General features: G+C 36.0%; 2 protein-coding genes across 2 annotated transcripts in view; one reads left to right on the top strand and one right to left on the bottom strand.

Moving 5' to 3' along the window:
• Nucleotides 1–3,321: 3,321 nt before the first annotated feature.
• On the bottom strand, nt 3,322–7,052 carry gphb5 (glycoprotein hormone subunit beta 5). Its single transcript, XM_055171048.2, has 5 exons — nt 6,766–7,052; nt 6,548–6,681; nt 6,379–6,434; nt 5,271–5,469; nt 3,322–3,663 (listed from the first exon to the last, which is right to left on the bottom strand). Exons 3-5 carry the CDS (start codon nt 6,402–6,404, stop codon nt 3,472–3,474), a joined length of 417 nt encoding a protein of 138 aa, XP_055027023.1. The 5' UTR covers nt 6,405–6,434; nt 6,548–6,681; nt 6,766–7,052; the 3' UTR covers nt 3,322–3,471.
• A 5,508-nt stretch (nt 7,053–12,560) lies between these two features.
• syne2b (spectrin repeat containing, nuclear envelope 2b) overlaps nt 12,561–15,626 on the top strand; it is a 191,307-nt gene continuing 188,241 nt past the window's right edge. Inside the window, exons 1-2 of the mRNA XM_073873482.1 lie at nt 12,561–12,806; nt 13,005–13,085. Coding sequence (XP_073729583.1) covers nt 12,803–12,806; nt 13,005–13,085 — 85 coding nt within the window. The 5' untranslated portion in view covers nt 12,561–12,802. The remainder of the gene's footprint in view (nt 12,807–13,004; nt 13,086–15,626) is intronic.

Below are 15,626 nucleotides of genomic sequence, written 5' to 3'. Positions count from 1 at the left end.
AAGGTAGAGCACAGTATTGTGTTAATTCTGATGCTTTTTAATGTTACTATATTACACATTTTAAAGCTAAAATCATTAGTGCCGTGGTGTTTCAATGGTTTCGTGAAAATCACCCATGTAGCCCCTCATGTGTGTTGTTCGTAATTTCAAAATATGTGTTCTGCGCGTCGAGAGAACCTGTGTCCATCACATGTCTTGTCAAAATAAGTGCCTGCTGCAGACGCGTCTAAAGGGTTTATGATAAAAGAGACGCCAGATACTCGCATAATCTTATGCGTATCAGAGTTTACTGTTAAACTCTTGCATGTATTTTGTGAACGTGAGCGTCTCTTTTATCGTAAACGGTTTTGACACGTGTGCAGCAGGCACTTATTTTGACAAAACACGTGATGCACATGGTTCACATGACGCAACAAACACATATTTTGAAAACGCAAACAACACACATGACACTCCGGACACTTATTAAAAATTAGCACCACTCGGATGAGCAGTCATGAGCCGCCACTGATCATATCTCTCTTAAAAATAAAGGTGCTTTTAAGGTTCTTGTGACGATGGTTTAAAAGAACCATTTTTTTGTTTCAAAGGGCCATTCAGTAAAACAGGGGTCTTCAACGTTTTTTGGGTCGGGACCCCTTAGATGAGAGAGGCATGGAGCAGGGACCCCCTGATACTAAATGTGTGTAAACAGATATTTAAGTAAGCAGTTAGGTACGAGAGGCTGCTTTTTCATATTAGGGACAACTCAAAGTGGGGTAAAGTACAACTATTGACCAATCAGAATCAAGGACTGGAACTGTTTTATAAATAGAAACCATATTGTCACACAGCCATACTATATTAAGAAAGTACAATTACACGACTATGCTGTTGTTGCATGCATATTTTTTGTTAAATTAGATTCAGTTTTTATATTAATATTTTAATAATAATAATAATAATAATAATATATTATTTTAAGGTATTTGCAGTGTAATAGACTTTCATTTTACTGTGAATTGGACAAGGGCTTTCAACCCCCGGTTGAAGACCCATGCAGTAAAAGGTTCTTACAAGAACCGTTTACTTCATACCTTTTTAATAATCTAAAAAACCTTTTTTACCACAAAGAACCTTTTGTGGTACATATACTGGTTCTTCAATGGCATAGCACCTTTATTTTTAAATTGCAGTTCACACCTTATCATTATCATTTGACTAAACCATATCATTTATTATAACTATATTAGCTGGTTGGTTACCATTAATGGCATTAACTAATATTGCAATTAATGATTTCCTTTAATAAAAACGTTTGCAATACGTTTGCAATAATCTCTAAACAGTGACTATAGTAGAATAAAAATATTACATGAATTTCACTGCAACTGGAGCTTCTCCACATTGTTATCTACCATTTCAAATACGCGAGCATTTTAAATTTGAATAGATTTGTTGGCTGTCATGGTTTATTGTTTATCAGTTGGGAAAAAATCGCTCAGAAAGTGATCCCAATTATATTCCTTGAATCTTTATAGTTATAGTTTAGGTGTGAACACCATTATTCTCTTTAATTTATTGTAGAACGATTTTAAAAACTAGTTATCGTCAATAATGTAATGGCCCCTAATATTGTATACAGCTAGAATATAGTGACCAATGAGCATCTATGATTTAAAGTATTAATTCATATACCTGTACATTCTCCATTATGGGGATTGCTTACATTTTTTAGAAATCTGTTTTATATATTTCAATATCAATCAAAGTAATTTTTACATATTTGTGAATGTGGAAAATAATACAAAGTACCTGTTGACAGTAAATAAATGTAATATTATGTGCAAGCATCGCTGAATTTGTCATCTGCAGCATTACATAACAGACGTGCTCAGGGTGATAATGGGTTTGGTAATAATCGTGTGTTTGTTGCTCATTATGATGCTGTAGCAGGAGAAGAAAATGTTTTTTGTTCACATTAGGGAGAATTTAAATAATTTATCATGCAGCGACTAAATTTGATCACACGGTGACACACTGAGAAATTAGCATTCAACTTGTACAGTGCGGATGAGAGAATGACATTCACATATGTTAGGTCTGTATGTGTGTTCTGCCTATACAAGTTTGGGTGTTCGACCATCAAAAATGTAGTAAATATTAAATGATTTACATGGAGAAAAAGTATTAAGAGTGTCATGCCGGCCCAGTTAAGCTATAGTGATGGATCCTGGCATAGGCCCTATAGAAACACAATGCCTTCCTGCACTGTCCCACACATTCATGTCAAAAATGAATATTCATTTGTGTACCAATGTTGCACCAATATGTACATATATGCACTGTTCACGGTACAAATGTACTTTTTTGAAAGGGCACAGGTACTTCATCAGTGACAGATTTTGTACTTTTATTTCTGAGAGTGCACTTTTGCCATTTTCTGCCCATTGGTCTTCATTAGTGATGCAAGGATTTATCGACCACCGATATTTATCGGCCAATTTTTGATTAATTTGAAACCATCGGCAATAGCACGAGAAAGGCCGATACCAATTGTTTATTAATTAACTACATAAAGAAATCCATTATATGTAAAAAAAAAAAGTAGTTAATGTTGTTAATAAAATAAATGCTGAATAGCAAAAACCACCTTTGAAGGTTGTCATGCTGTCTTATTATATTTGTTTTAGCTTAATTTGTGCCTCTCTTATTATGTTGGTCAGTTGAATGTTAATTTGATCAAATCCATGTTCAGTAAAAATAATTTGATGCAGAAATAAACTAGCTAATAGACCAACTGTATTGTATACAAGTGTTTAATATCGGTATCGGTATCGGCCAGAAGTTGTCTGTTTAAATCGGTATCGGCCCAAAAAAATCCTATCGGTGCATCCCTAGTCTTCATACTTGCTAAAAACTAAACATAATGTAGAATAGATGTTCGGTATGTTTCTATCCAATAAGTCAGGTTAATCAGGTCAGTAAAATCCCAAAATGCATTTAAATGCACACATATTTATATATTTATCTGTATATGTTTGAGTGTGGTTATACTAGAGAGCAGTATTTGCACCCAGCATGTTGTTGGACACTACATGAGATCTAAAACTTTGCAGTTTTACACGAATATTGTACATGCTGGGCAAACTCTATGGTCTCTCTCTCTCTTTCTCTCTCTCTCTCTCTCTCTCTCTCTCTCTCTCTCTCATAACTGAGAACTTTAGTCTCCAGAGCTATGAAAGAGCAACTTAAAGCAATAAAAAGTTTTCTTCTGGGATACAGCTAGAAAATTCTTGTTTTGTTTATTAGATTATGACAGACGACAGCTGGTGTCCTGTTTCCCGTTTAATGACATTTTGCTTTGTTTGTACAAAAAGGAGGAGAAAAGAAAGAAATGAAAAAGAGCCACATTTGAAAGCGAATGTTAAACTTCTCATAGGCTTCCATTGTTGCAGACAAACCGAAGGTGAAGTTGATTTCTTCTGGGTTTTAGACTGAGGTGATGCACTCGGTGGTGCTGGTGAGACAGACACCGCAGTCACACCGGAGGGCCACTGGATAGGTGTAGTACGGGTCCACCTGGGCTGAGCAGTTTGGCAGCTGTACCGTCACTAATTGGGTCTCATTATAAGTACACACACGCTGGTACGACTCGATGAAGGGTGGGTCCAGAATGGGCTTCTGCAGTGATTGACAGGTGAGAAGGGGGATATTAGCCAATGTCATGTATTACACTTATCAATCTTTACAGTGACTTATTTTCTTAAATAGAATGGACTCCTAAACATATCTGTAAGGTTTAGTATTTGATAAAATTAAATATTTATGAACCAAACACTGAAATTGAAATATAATCTGTTGATCATCCACATTGGGGATATTAATTTATGTACAAGTATAAGTGATTAAATTTTCTATGAATTTTGTATTTGGATTTATAAATAAAGTGTTTAAAACATGTAACATTTGTTTAGCATTAGATTTTAACCAATAAACATAACCTTAAAGGAACAGTAAGAAATGTATATCAATTAATCATAAAATGGCCCTGATATGTCACTAGACATTAAGAAATCATTTTCATTTCAAATACATATATCACTGACAACAGTGGTCCTGCCAGGATATTATCATTTAAAAAGTGGAGTTGCAGCCCTCAACTGATGTTTATGTTGTCATTTTGTGTATTGGCCACCAGTTGTGTGATTGCAGTACCAGTTTTAGCCACAAGTTTTGTGGTTGCAATTTTGGCCACAATCCTACATACTGTTCCTTTAACATCAAAGCTTTATAGAATTTGAGGTTTTGTTGGAGAAAAGTTATTCTGACATTTCTAATACTATAATTTTTAAACCAAAAACATGGACTTTGTGCCTCTGATCTAAAGCTTTAAAGGGTTTAAGTGCTATATTTGAGTCCCCAGTGCTTCTATCAACCTAGAAAATGTGAAAAAGATCAACCAAGTAACTTAGTTTTGGTAAACCATTCTTTGCAAGCATGTGGAAAAAAATAGGTCATTGAAATTTGGCTCCCCTTGTGATGTCAGAAGGGGATAATAACGCCCCTTAATCTGCACTATCCAGCCACGGCACTGCCATTTAGTGCAGAGTTCTGCTCATTTGCATTTTAAAGGACACACCCAAAACGGCACATTTTTGCTCACACCTACAAAGTGTCAATTTTAACATGTTATAATAAATTACTAAATGTAATAAATGTTATATTTTAAAAAAGTCTTGTGAAATGTCCCCTTTAAAAGTACACTATACAATATTTCTAGAAGGTGCAAAATAAAAAATAAATAGTAAATAAAAAAGAATAATTAAGTTAATTAAATATAGTAAACAAGAAATGTATGATTTTAAAAGCTAAATATATTTTTTCTCTATTTTTCTGTCATTTCCAGCAGTTAGCCGAAAAGGTGCTGCCTCTCTAGAGCTTAAACGCACTATAGGAAAAACTGTTCAGTTTTTCAGAAAATAATTATTTGGGATTATTAAATGAACTTTCAAAAGTGCTTCCAGCCAGTGATTCAGAATGAAAATGATTCTGAATCACAATAATGCAAGAGCTTTGCAAATTAAACACAAACTCAAATATAATTTATTTACAAATTGGGAACCTGTCATTGTCAATTGTGTTTAATACAAACCTTTCAAGATTGTATTAAACACAGTTTAGTATTTTTGTCATAGTGTAATAGGGTTCTCTCTCTCTCTCTCTCTCTCTCTCTCTCTCTCTCTTTAGATTAAAGTGTAAATAAGGGTCTAATATAATAACAATCTTACTTCCCAGGTCTCGCAGCGCCCCCAGCAGGCATCAGTGGTTATGTGCATTCCACCGCAGCCTGGCTTACGAGCCAGAAATGTGAATTCTCGCACTGCACAGCCAATAAAACGCTTCAGGTTGAGCACAGAAGCCTCAGCATCACATCCAACACACAACCAAACAGCCAGAGTCACACAACACAGCTTCACATGAGAAAATCTGTAACACACACATTGATAAAGTCACATTCAATTTTAAATGTTCAGAACCAAATTTAGTCACAAACATAACTATGTACAGTTTCAGCAGTAACAATATAAACAAGCGGCTTTCGTGGTCCTCACGTAACTTCCGGTAAACTCCGCGAAGAATAAATAACAACAAAGTCCTTTTAAAGTAGTTTATTTATATAGCAAGCAAAATAAACAACATGTAGATTACATAGGAACCTAAAGCATTTGTTATTTTCGACGAGGTATATGTTTAAGAGTTCAGTTTCAGCAAATAGTCAGACCATTAAACAAACCGGAAGTAAAGTTCAGAACAGACGCTTATCGCATCACCGCATGTGTGCCCGATGAAACGGTCTATAGGCCTACAGCTTTTAAAAATAATAATTATAGTTATTAAGAATTGGAGAGTTATCTTAACAATTTTGCATCTACTTTAATCTGACAAATACCTAAGTTAACAGCTATAAAAACTGTTGGCGGCCGGTTACTTCTTTTTCCAGGGTTCCCAGGCGAAGTTCGTAATTTCAAAATGTGTTCGGTGCATCGAGTTAACATGTGTGCATCATGTGTTTTGTCAAAATAAAAGCCTGCTGCAGACGCGTCTAAAGGGTTTACGATAAAAAAGACGCTCGCGTTTGCCAGATACTCGTATAATCTCATGCGCAATCAGAGTTTACTGTTAAGGGAGTGTATTTTGGGAACGTGAGCGTCTCTTTTATCATAAACGGTTTTGACGCGTGTGCAGCAGGCACTTATTTTGACAAAACCGTGATGCACATGGTTCACATAACGCAACAAACACATATTTTGTAAACACAAGCAACACACATAGCCTATTTTGAATTGGCGCCCCTTAGAAGAGCCGCCACTGTGTAGGCTACCGTACGTTTCTTACCTCTGTGCTTCAGACAGAGAAGCCATTGTAGTTTCCGGTGGATCTTAGTGGTCCTTCTGTTTTAAGAAAATAAATAACAGTAAATAAGTAATACAAATAAATCTTATAAATCTTACTTTTGCTGTGCATGTTGGTCTTTTCAGTTCAGGTTCAACTGTGGCAAAGATACCTGGTTGGTGATCCCTCTGCTTTAATATCTCTGACACTAAGCCTTCACAAATCTTCTATTTATTAGAAAAGCCATGCCAACCCCACCTACAGTAAAAACCTTTTGGGGGGTGTCTGTGTAAAGCCAGCTTCATCCTGTAGTGATAAAAAGATGTCACTCAAGAATAAAGACCATGTGTTGAGTGCAAAGATTGATCCAGCCCAACAGGCATGTCTTACCTGCTTCACAGGTGCATCAGCCAGTAGCTCTTAACTTAATGAAGAGGAAAGAGGCTCTTCTTGTTCAAAGTCATCCACGTGGAAATTGGTAGGAAGCACTTTCATATTTTAATCCAATTATTAATTTATTTATCCATTGATGTAGATGAATTCACCCCAGGTACAAGCACCAGAAATAATAGAGGAGGTGTCGGGACAGGTTAAACAAGACTTTAGGCTCCAAACAGTTCAAATTTAGTAAAGAAACATATAGCATAGTATACTGAGAGACATAATGATGTGATTAGTATAAAGAAAACAATTTTTGGCAGATCTGGATCTTTATTATTGACTGTTTCTACGGGAATTATGGCAGGATTGCTTTATTTCAGGTTATTGGCTTATTATACATTTAAAAAATAGTTTTCAAAGATAGTTTAAAATAAATATAAAAATTAATACAATAAAACCAGCATTTCAAGTATCCTCTCAGTTCGGTCATAAGAGGGTTGTGTATGCAAGTGTTAGAATGTTTAAAGTAGTTTGAGATAGTAGATCATGTCACACAGACACTACTTAAATGACTCCTATAATAACTACTTATACGTACTTGCAAATTGTTTAACATTGACACTAATTAATAGTTGTTATGATGGTCATAACAAGTAATATGGTCTATAATCAGTCTGAGTTTATCTTTCAGTTTGCCGAACTGCTGCAGGTCAGTGCGCTCTTCTGAGTGGTCGTTATAATTAGAGACCCTAAAAAGTGGCGCGTCCGGTTACACGCGCACTCCGCGCGCCCTACGCAGCACGGTAATATACACGCGTCACACATCGATACGCGCAGTGATACGAACGCCATAACGTTATATTTGTTGTAATTGATATTGAGGACGGAAAATATTCAACACTGAATGTGCAACAGGACATTTGGAGAGAGTTTCACACTTACCCAAACATGTGAGTAGAACTTGAAGTTAAACCACCTTCACAGTCCGCTTTAAGGTCATTGAATAACCCATAACACCACTAATCATGATAATACATGTTTTTATTGTTATGTTAATGTTTATGTGTTGTTGTTGTTTGTTTGTTTTGTTCTGTGTTTGCCCTTGCAACTTTAAAACGTTGTTTGTTATTAAATACAAAACATTCATAATTTAACTTAAATAGAACCACGTACAGCAGGTTGTTTGATATATTTCTGAAGGGTCTCAAAGCGCTATAAATTCAGACCATGCAGTAGAAATGCGTATGTGTTTGATAGCTGATTTTGTAGCTTTGATGGCTTCTATTGAACGGTATTTGTAACAAAGTATTTGTAACTATTTTGGGCCTGCATTGGAGCGCGCGACGCCCCTCTCGCGCTTTCGGCATTCTGGGTGTCAGAGGTCACGTGGGTAATTCTGGACCGCGTATGGAACATTTATACTGTCTATGCCACTCATAAAAATTTATTTAACATTTAACTAACATGCTGAAATGTCATGAAAGCTTTTGGTCGCACTACAAAAATATAGGTTTTGAAGTGTCAGGGGGTTTTACTACATTGTATTTATTCTATATCTATATTCTGTTTATCATAAAGTTTGGTTATAGCAGTTTCAGAAATATACTCTACACTTCTTTTGTGTTTTGTGCTTTTTAACTATAGCACACTGACAGATATGTCACTGCAATGGGATTGTCCTGTGGGACTGTTGTGTTCGGTATGTGTAAATGCTTCAGATGCTGTGGTGGTCAGTCCAGTGGATGAAATTACCATGTACTGACCTCAGGATGACTTTCTTATCCTTTAGAGAGCTTTGTAGATATTTGGAAATGTGTGATTTTAATGTCTGGTGTGTTTTATGCCACAGTATTCTTTACGGTTTAGTTACAAGCATTTCTTAAAATATCTTCCTTTGTGTTCTTCAGAACAAAGAAATGTATGTGAGTTTGTAACAACATGATAGTAAGTAAATGATGACAGAATTTTCATTTTGGGGTGAACTTTCCCTTTAATGGAATTGTATTTAGTCATGATATGATTGAAAATTAAATGTTTATAAAATATAAATGTATAAAAATATAAACAATCAATTATTTTTCTGTGATTTTAGTGGCCTATAATCTAGCCATCTGATGTACTGAAAATAATATTTGCAGTAGCGGTTTTGTGCCTCTAGAGGGCAGTAAGTGTTTACGCGCTATGGGCCCTGCAAGGAGTGGGACGTGGGTTTGTCTCGTGTTTAGGTTTGGTTGTAAGAATTACATGTTCAGTTTTCTTAGACGTGTTTTGCACATATCTGTAATGCTAAAATACTGAGGGAAAGTTAAAAAAGTTATTTTGTTATCAGTGACTTCACTAGCAGAAGGTTTGTCATGACCGTTTACAGTAATTGACTTGCTGTGGTCTGGTCTCCACAAAGTTTTTAATGTTTGCTAGCAAAGTAATTAACTAGTGAAAGATACTGACGGGTAACTGTGATTCAAAACCAAAATGTAAATATCTAAGTAACTCTTGTAATATAAGTCATATGATAGACTGAATATGGGATGCATAATGTATCTGTACTATTTTGGTATCAGACAGTATTGCTATTATTTTTTTTTACTTGTACTTCATTTCATTATTCCTTACAGATGCTGCAATGCTTCAGTTCATTATCAGCTGAGGTGTCTCTGTGGGAACCATGACATCAGAGAGGACATCCGGAGACCCGTCCCTTGAATGTGGCTCACGTCCACTGGACATTGATGATGTCCACATACTACTGCAAGGTCAGACTGAAGCTCTGATTGAGCATAATAAAAATTGCTTTGGTTTTGGTCTTAATCTTTTTTGGTTTATCATTATGGGTCTGTTTTAGTCTGTTTCAGTTAAATTGGATTTTGAATGACATCATTGATTCATATCATACATCTATTCATCCATTCAGACTTAATTTCACTTTTGTCTTTTCTCTCAAGAGCAAATTAAAGTCATTTATGGTCATGCAAAACAGTCCAGGATTATCTCACATTATTATTATTATGTAAATGTGGATGGCTATGAAACTTTTAAAAATACTTTTTTTAAATTTGGGGTATTAGACCCAATAATATCAAGACATACAGTAATAAAGCAATAAGCCCCAAGAAGCAGTGGGTTACCAGTGCATTTTATAACAGCAAAGGGGTGTTGTTAGGCATAGTTGCCCCCTTAGCTGTTATAAAATGCACTGTAACACTGCTTCGCGGGACTTATTGCTTTTAGAAAACGCTTACTTCATATACATAGCAGGATTTCATAAAATAAAACACAAATAAGTTGTAATTATATTAGTACAAATATTAGTCTTCCGCCAAACAAAGTAGTTTCTCAGAATCAAGAGTGGCTGCAACAGAGCGCAGTTCACAAACAACACAGACGCAGCAAAGACACAATGAAAATATGATTTAAGACTGTCTTGTTTATTTTAAAAATCAACATTCATCTAATTTATTTAATAAATTAACAGTTATATCGTGCAACTGCTGAAGTGATGATCAAATATGCTTGGAAGCATGCTTAACTCTTTCCCCGTCAGTGTTTTTTTTTTTTTAAGTTGCCACCCAGTTTTAGTTTAATGCCTTACCGAAAAATTATCTTCTTTAAATAAACATAAAATATCAAATGAAAGAACAGACCATCCGCTTTCCAACAACAACAACAACAAAAAACGTTTCATCCTACCTTCATCTGTTCTCTTATCAGTTATCACCTCAAATTTTCAGCTAAAAGCAAATTTTCGGAGATAATTCCATTTTTGTGAAGAACTGTTGTAAGAGATCAGATTCAGAGCCATCAAAACTTACACGTCACGCTAAATCCACCACAACGCTGTTGTCGAGTGAATGCGTCAGTGTTTAAGTTGGGTAAGATTGCCATCTAGTGGATAATAGCGGAAATATCAATATTTAAGACAAAAACAACTCAGAGAACGTTTTCTCTTTATTGACGAAATGACTCAACAATATCTATGACATTTATCTGGATATCGCCATAATTGTGCAAATGTAGAAAAATGAAAATATGATTAAAGACTGTGGTGTTTGTTTTCATAAATCAGTACGCAGCAACAGTGGCGCAGTGATACTTCTGTAAAGCGGTCTGAACCGTGGGTTTACCGGGGTATTTTATCACGGCTTAGAACGGGCTTCAACCAATCAGAATGAAGAACCAGAAGGAGCCGTTTTATAATTTACCTTTCACAATCATACCATCACTTTTACATCATCTTGGCTCCTTTTACAGACTGATTAAAATTTTAATAATATATTACAGAGATTCACAAGACATGAGACAAAACAGTACTGAACAAACAAGTTATGCATCAAGTAATTATTTTGGATTAACCTGTTAAACATGTTGCATTTTGAAACTTCCTGCTTCTTCCATTTTTCCAACAAATGTTTGTTTTACTTTGCCGTAACTTTGTATGTGTCAACACCATCTGATGTGTGCCCTCATGTCAAGTTTTTTCAAATATTATTACAGTTTTTTTCGATTGCTAAACGACAGTGGGCACAACTGGAGTCAAATGTGCAAAACTCTAACTACAGTCTGCACAGCAGCAGTTCATGTGGACCAAACTCTAGTTCGTTTTTCATTGCTTGAACACAGATTTCAAAACTCTACACACTTATCCCATGACTTTAACCACAACCTGCACAACACTGTGGATTTACAGCACTTTGTTCAAATGCTAACACACTGCTGTCAAAACTGGGAACCACACATTCAAAACAGAATTGATTTCAGCCTTGTGCCTTTCAAACACTGCTGATTGCAATTTCATATAAATTAAAATTCCAATTTCATATATATATATATTTCATATATATATAAAATATTACCTTTCATATAAATGTTATATATATATATGTAGAGCTCAGAAAAACTAATTTTGGAAATGGAACAAGGAAGTCGGGTTCGTGGAGGGAGAAGGGTGGCAGGTAGTGGCCTGATGCTAGAGAGAGGCAGGATTAGACCCTCAATTATTTGTTTGAATTACAGTATGTACTTTTAGTTTCCATAAATTACTACAGACTACTGAAGCAAACTGCTAATTTTCATTTACCTTAAAGAATTATAATGTGCTAAAAAATTTATAAATCATGTGATAAATCAATAAATAAATCATTATTTGAAGAAAATATTACTTTGTATGAAGTCACTGAAATTGTTGAAACTGTAAAGATGAAAAGTTAGTATTTTCTGTATTGGTGTTTGATGTTAGTGTTTTTCCTCTCAGTGTGTTCTGAATGACAGTGTGTGTTATCTCAGTGAGGGTTGTGTTTAGTGTTTGGCTGCACTGAGCTGTTTTGAGTCATGTGTTAAGAGTTGCGCTCAGGTGACATTTGGTTGTGCAGACTGTAGTAAGAGCTCTGCACATGTAGCTCCAGTTGCGCTCACTGTCGTTTAGCAATCGAAAAAAACTGTAACACATCTCCCATTTACTTCAATGGGACAACTAATTTCTAAAAAAAACTCCAGGACCATGTCTCAAGAATCACTCGGTAATAGTGTTTTTATATGTGATGTGTTTTTATATTAAACCCTGAGGGCACAATAGTGTTGTTTTGGGAAACACATTAATCATCACCTGTGTAGACATGCTGTGTGTGTGTGTGTGTGTGTGTGTGTGTGTGTGTGTGTGTGTGTGTGTGTGTGTGTGTGTGTGTGTGTGTGTGTGTGTGTGTGTGTGTGTGTGTGTGTGTGTGTATGTATGTGTGTGTTTGTGTTAACACAGGTAAGAGGTGGAGCTTTTCAAAAACAGGCAGTACAGGCACTTGATTTTGAATCACCCAGCTAAACACAATAAGCGGGAACGTTGTGCTGCGTATGTACAGTGGTTTGTGTATAGCCTATACATGAGATTTTCAGTGAAATACTTTATAGGATCTAAATGTGATTTAAACATAAATCACATTTGCACCAAATTGCTTGGCTTTACTTCAAGATGAGGCTGGTTGATAAAACGTTCCTACTTGTGCACTTTCTTTCGTGCTAATGCAGGGAATTCTGTGATAGTAAATCGTATGACAGCAGCATGGGTGAGTTTATAATAGCTTCTCTTGGTAAAATCTTTTAAAGTCTCTTAGGTCTTAGTTAACCTATGTTTTTAAAATACGATTTAGTGTATTTGTAATTACCATTCAGTATAATTTTGTCATACTGTGCATACACATTAACATCACATTGCAGTCACGTCTGCTTATGGCTACTTCATTACACATAATGTCTCTTTAAAGACACCAAAAAGAAGTTACCTCGTTATATGGGGGGCAAACGCCCAACCGAAAACCCTCAAAAGACAACACGCAGATTAGAAGGTAAGATGCACATAATTTGTATTAAAAACTATCGTACATTCTCTATTGCAAATGAAAGGAAATATTGAATAGACGTTTACTCGCTTTAACTTAATAAAACTTAAACATAGTAAGGCTATATTTTATTTTTAAATGATTACATTTATTGGTGTGTAGTAGGTTTTAGTTTAACGGGTGACTTTTTTAAAGAGTTGATTATGCTGCATGTGCCTGAATGCATCTTGCTGTCAGTTGCTTTACGAGTCTTTTTGTTCTGCGCTGTCATTTTATCATTGCTTCTCCTCCCTTTGTTATGTATTTAAACAGAGGAGTTGTCTCTAACGATTTTAAAATGGCACCTCCCAAAAGATATTAAACCATAATAGATGCGCAACTTTATTCACTAGAAACATTCCAGTCTGTTGTGTCATGTTTCTCGTTTAATAGGTCACAAGTAAAGGGGGTTTGGCAAGAAGCTTTTGTTATTTTTGAAGTCTTTGTTACACCTTGTGAGTCCATGTGTTTGTCTCTCAGCCACATTTCTTTCTCTACACATGCCTCTGTGTGTGTTTTTGTTTTGGTTTTCTCGGTGAGTTTCACGTCTTTGTAAACGAAAGTTTAATGCATTTTAGAAAGGATTGTTCCAGTGCACCTATACACTCATCGTAGAGGTGGGGGCTGATACAACAAACACCCAAAAATTCTCGGGACAGCATCATATGCCTAAATTTTAGTCAAAACTGTTCTATTTCATCATAAACAATCTGAAAACAGGGCTTTAAGTGTAAAATACCGAACTTGTCCTTTAAACTTGCATGCAGCACTGCAGCATTTTTTTTGCAGTGTAACCAGCTGGCTTGTAATTTGAAATATGCTGGGTTGTTTTAACCTAAAATGCTGGGTTGTTTTAACCCATTGTTGCGTCAAATATAAAAAAAATTTCTGGGTTAATTCAACCCAACGGCATTTTTATTGTAGGATAATCAAAAAAGTGCCATTTAACTATATCAGAAGTTAAAGCTTATCAGTAAATAATAGCAACTTGAAATAAACAAATAGGATTGTTATGTGCAGCTGTCACTTCAAGTGTGGTAACTCTAAACTGGTCATTTTAAAGATGTTAAACATTTTCCCCAGCCTGTGCCACTGATACAGGATTGTGTCAAAACTGAGAGTGCCACATATGCATATACACTCACCTAAAGGATTATTAGGAACACCTGTTCAATTTCTTATTATTGCAATTATATAATCAACCAATCACATGGCAGTTGCTTTAATGTATTTAGGGGTGTGGTCCTGGTCAAGACAATCTTCTGAACTCCAAACTGAATGTCAGAATGAGAAAGTAAGGTGATTTAAGCAATTTTGAGCGTGGCATGGTTGTTGGTGCCAGACGGGCCGGTCTGAGTATTTCACAATCTGCTCAGTTACTGGGATTTTCACACACAACCATTTCTAGGGATTACAAAGAATGGTGTGAAAAGGGAAAAACATCCAGTATGCGGCAGTCCTGTGGGCGAAAATGCCTTGTTGATGCTTGAGGTTAGAGGAGAATGGGCCGACTGATTCAAGCTTATAGAAGAGCAACTTTGACTAAAATAACCACTCGTTAAAACTGAGGTATGCAGCAAAGCATTTGTGAAGCCACAACACGCACAACCTTGAGGTGGATGGGCTACAACAGCAGAAGATCCCACCGGGTACCACTCATCTCCACTACAAATAGGAAAAAGAGGCTACAATTTGCATGAGCTCAGCAAATTGGACAGTTGAAGACTGGAAAAATGTTGCCTGGTCTGAAAAGTCTCGATTTCTGATGAGACATTAAGATAGGAGAGTCAGAATTTGGCATAAACAGAATGAGAACATGGATCCATCATGCCTTGTTATCACTGTGCAGGCTGGTGGTGGTGGTGGTGTAATGGTGTGGGGGATGTTTTCTTGACACACTTTATTCCCCTTAGTGCCAATTGGACATCCTTTAAATGCCACAGCCTACCTGTCCCTGAGCATTGTTTCTGACCGTGTCCATCCTTTTATTACCACCATGTACCTATCCTCTGATGGCTACTTTCAGCAGGATAATGCAGTATGTCACAAAGCTCAAATCATTTCAAATTGGTTTCTTGAACATGACAATGAGTTCACTGTACTGACATTCACCAGATCTCAACCCAATACAGCATCTTTGGGATGTGGTGGAACGGGAGCTTCGTGCCCTGGATGTGCATCCCACAAATCTCCATCAACTGCAAGATGCTATCCTAATAATATGGACCAACATTTCTAAAGAATGCTTTCAGCACCTTGTTGAATCAATGCCACGAATTAAGGCAGTTCTGAAGGCGAAAGGGGGTCAAACACAGTATTAGTATGGTGTTCCTAATAATCCTTTAGGTGAGTGTATAATATGCGCATCTCTTTTTAGTCTCTTCCTTCTGCTTGTGGGTCAGTTGGTCAACCGAGATACATCTGAGATATTATTCTGATAAGTGACCTGCAAGTTTTATTTATAGGAAGTGTGGTCATGTTTAGCTGCTAATGAGAGAGAATTCTTTT

The sequence above is a fragment of the Misgurnus anguillicaudatus genome, chromosome 11 (assembly GCF_027580225.2).
Source record: "Misgurnus anguillicaudatus chromosome 11, ASM2758022v2, whole genome shotgun sequence".
Lineage (NCBI taxonomy): Eukaryota > Metazoa > Chordata > Actinopteri > Cypriniformes > Cobitidae > Misgurnus > Misgurnus anguillicaudatus.
Note: the sequence above shows the minus strand (reverse complement) of the source record. Positions and strands in the feature narration are given on the sequence as shown.

Coding starts and splice junctions, on each gene's coding strand:
- gphb5 (XM_055171048.2), bottom strand. CDS start 6,404: ATGGCTTCTCTGTCTGAAGCACAGAG. Junction 5,470..6,378: donor TCTCTGTCTGAAGCACAGAG/GTAAGAAACGTA, acceptor TGTGTGTTACAG/ATTTTCTCATGTGAAGCTGT. Junction 3,664..5,270: donor GGCGCTGCGAGACCTGGGAA/GTAAGATTGTTA, acceptor CAATCACTGCAG/AAGCCCATTCTGGACCCACC.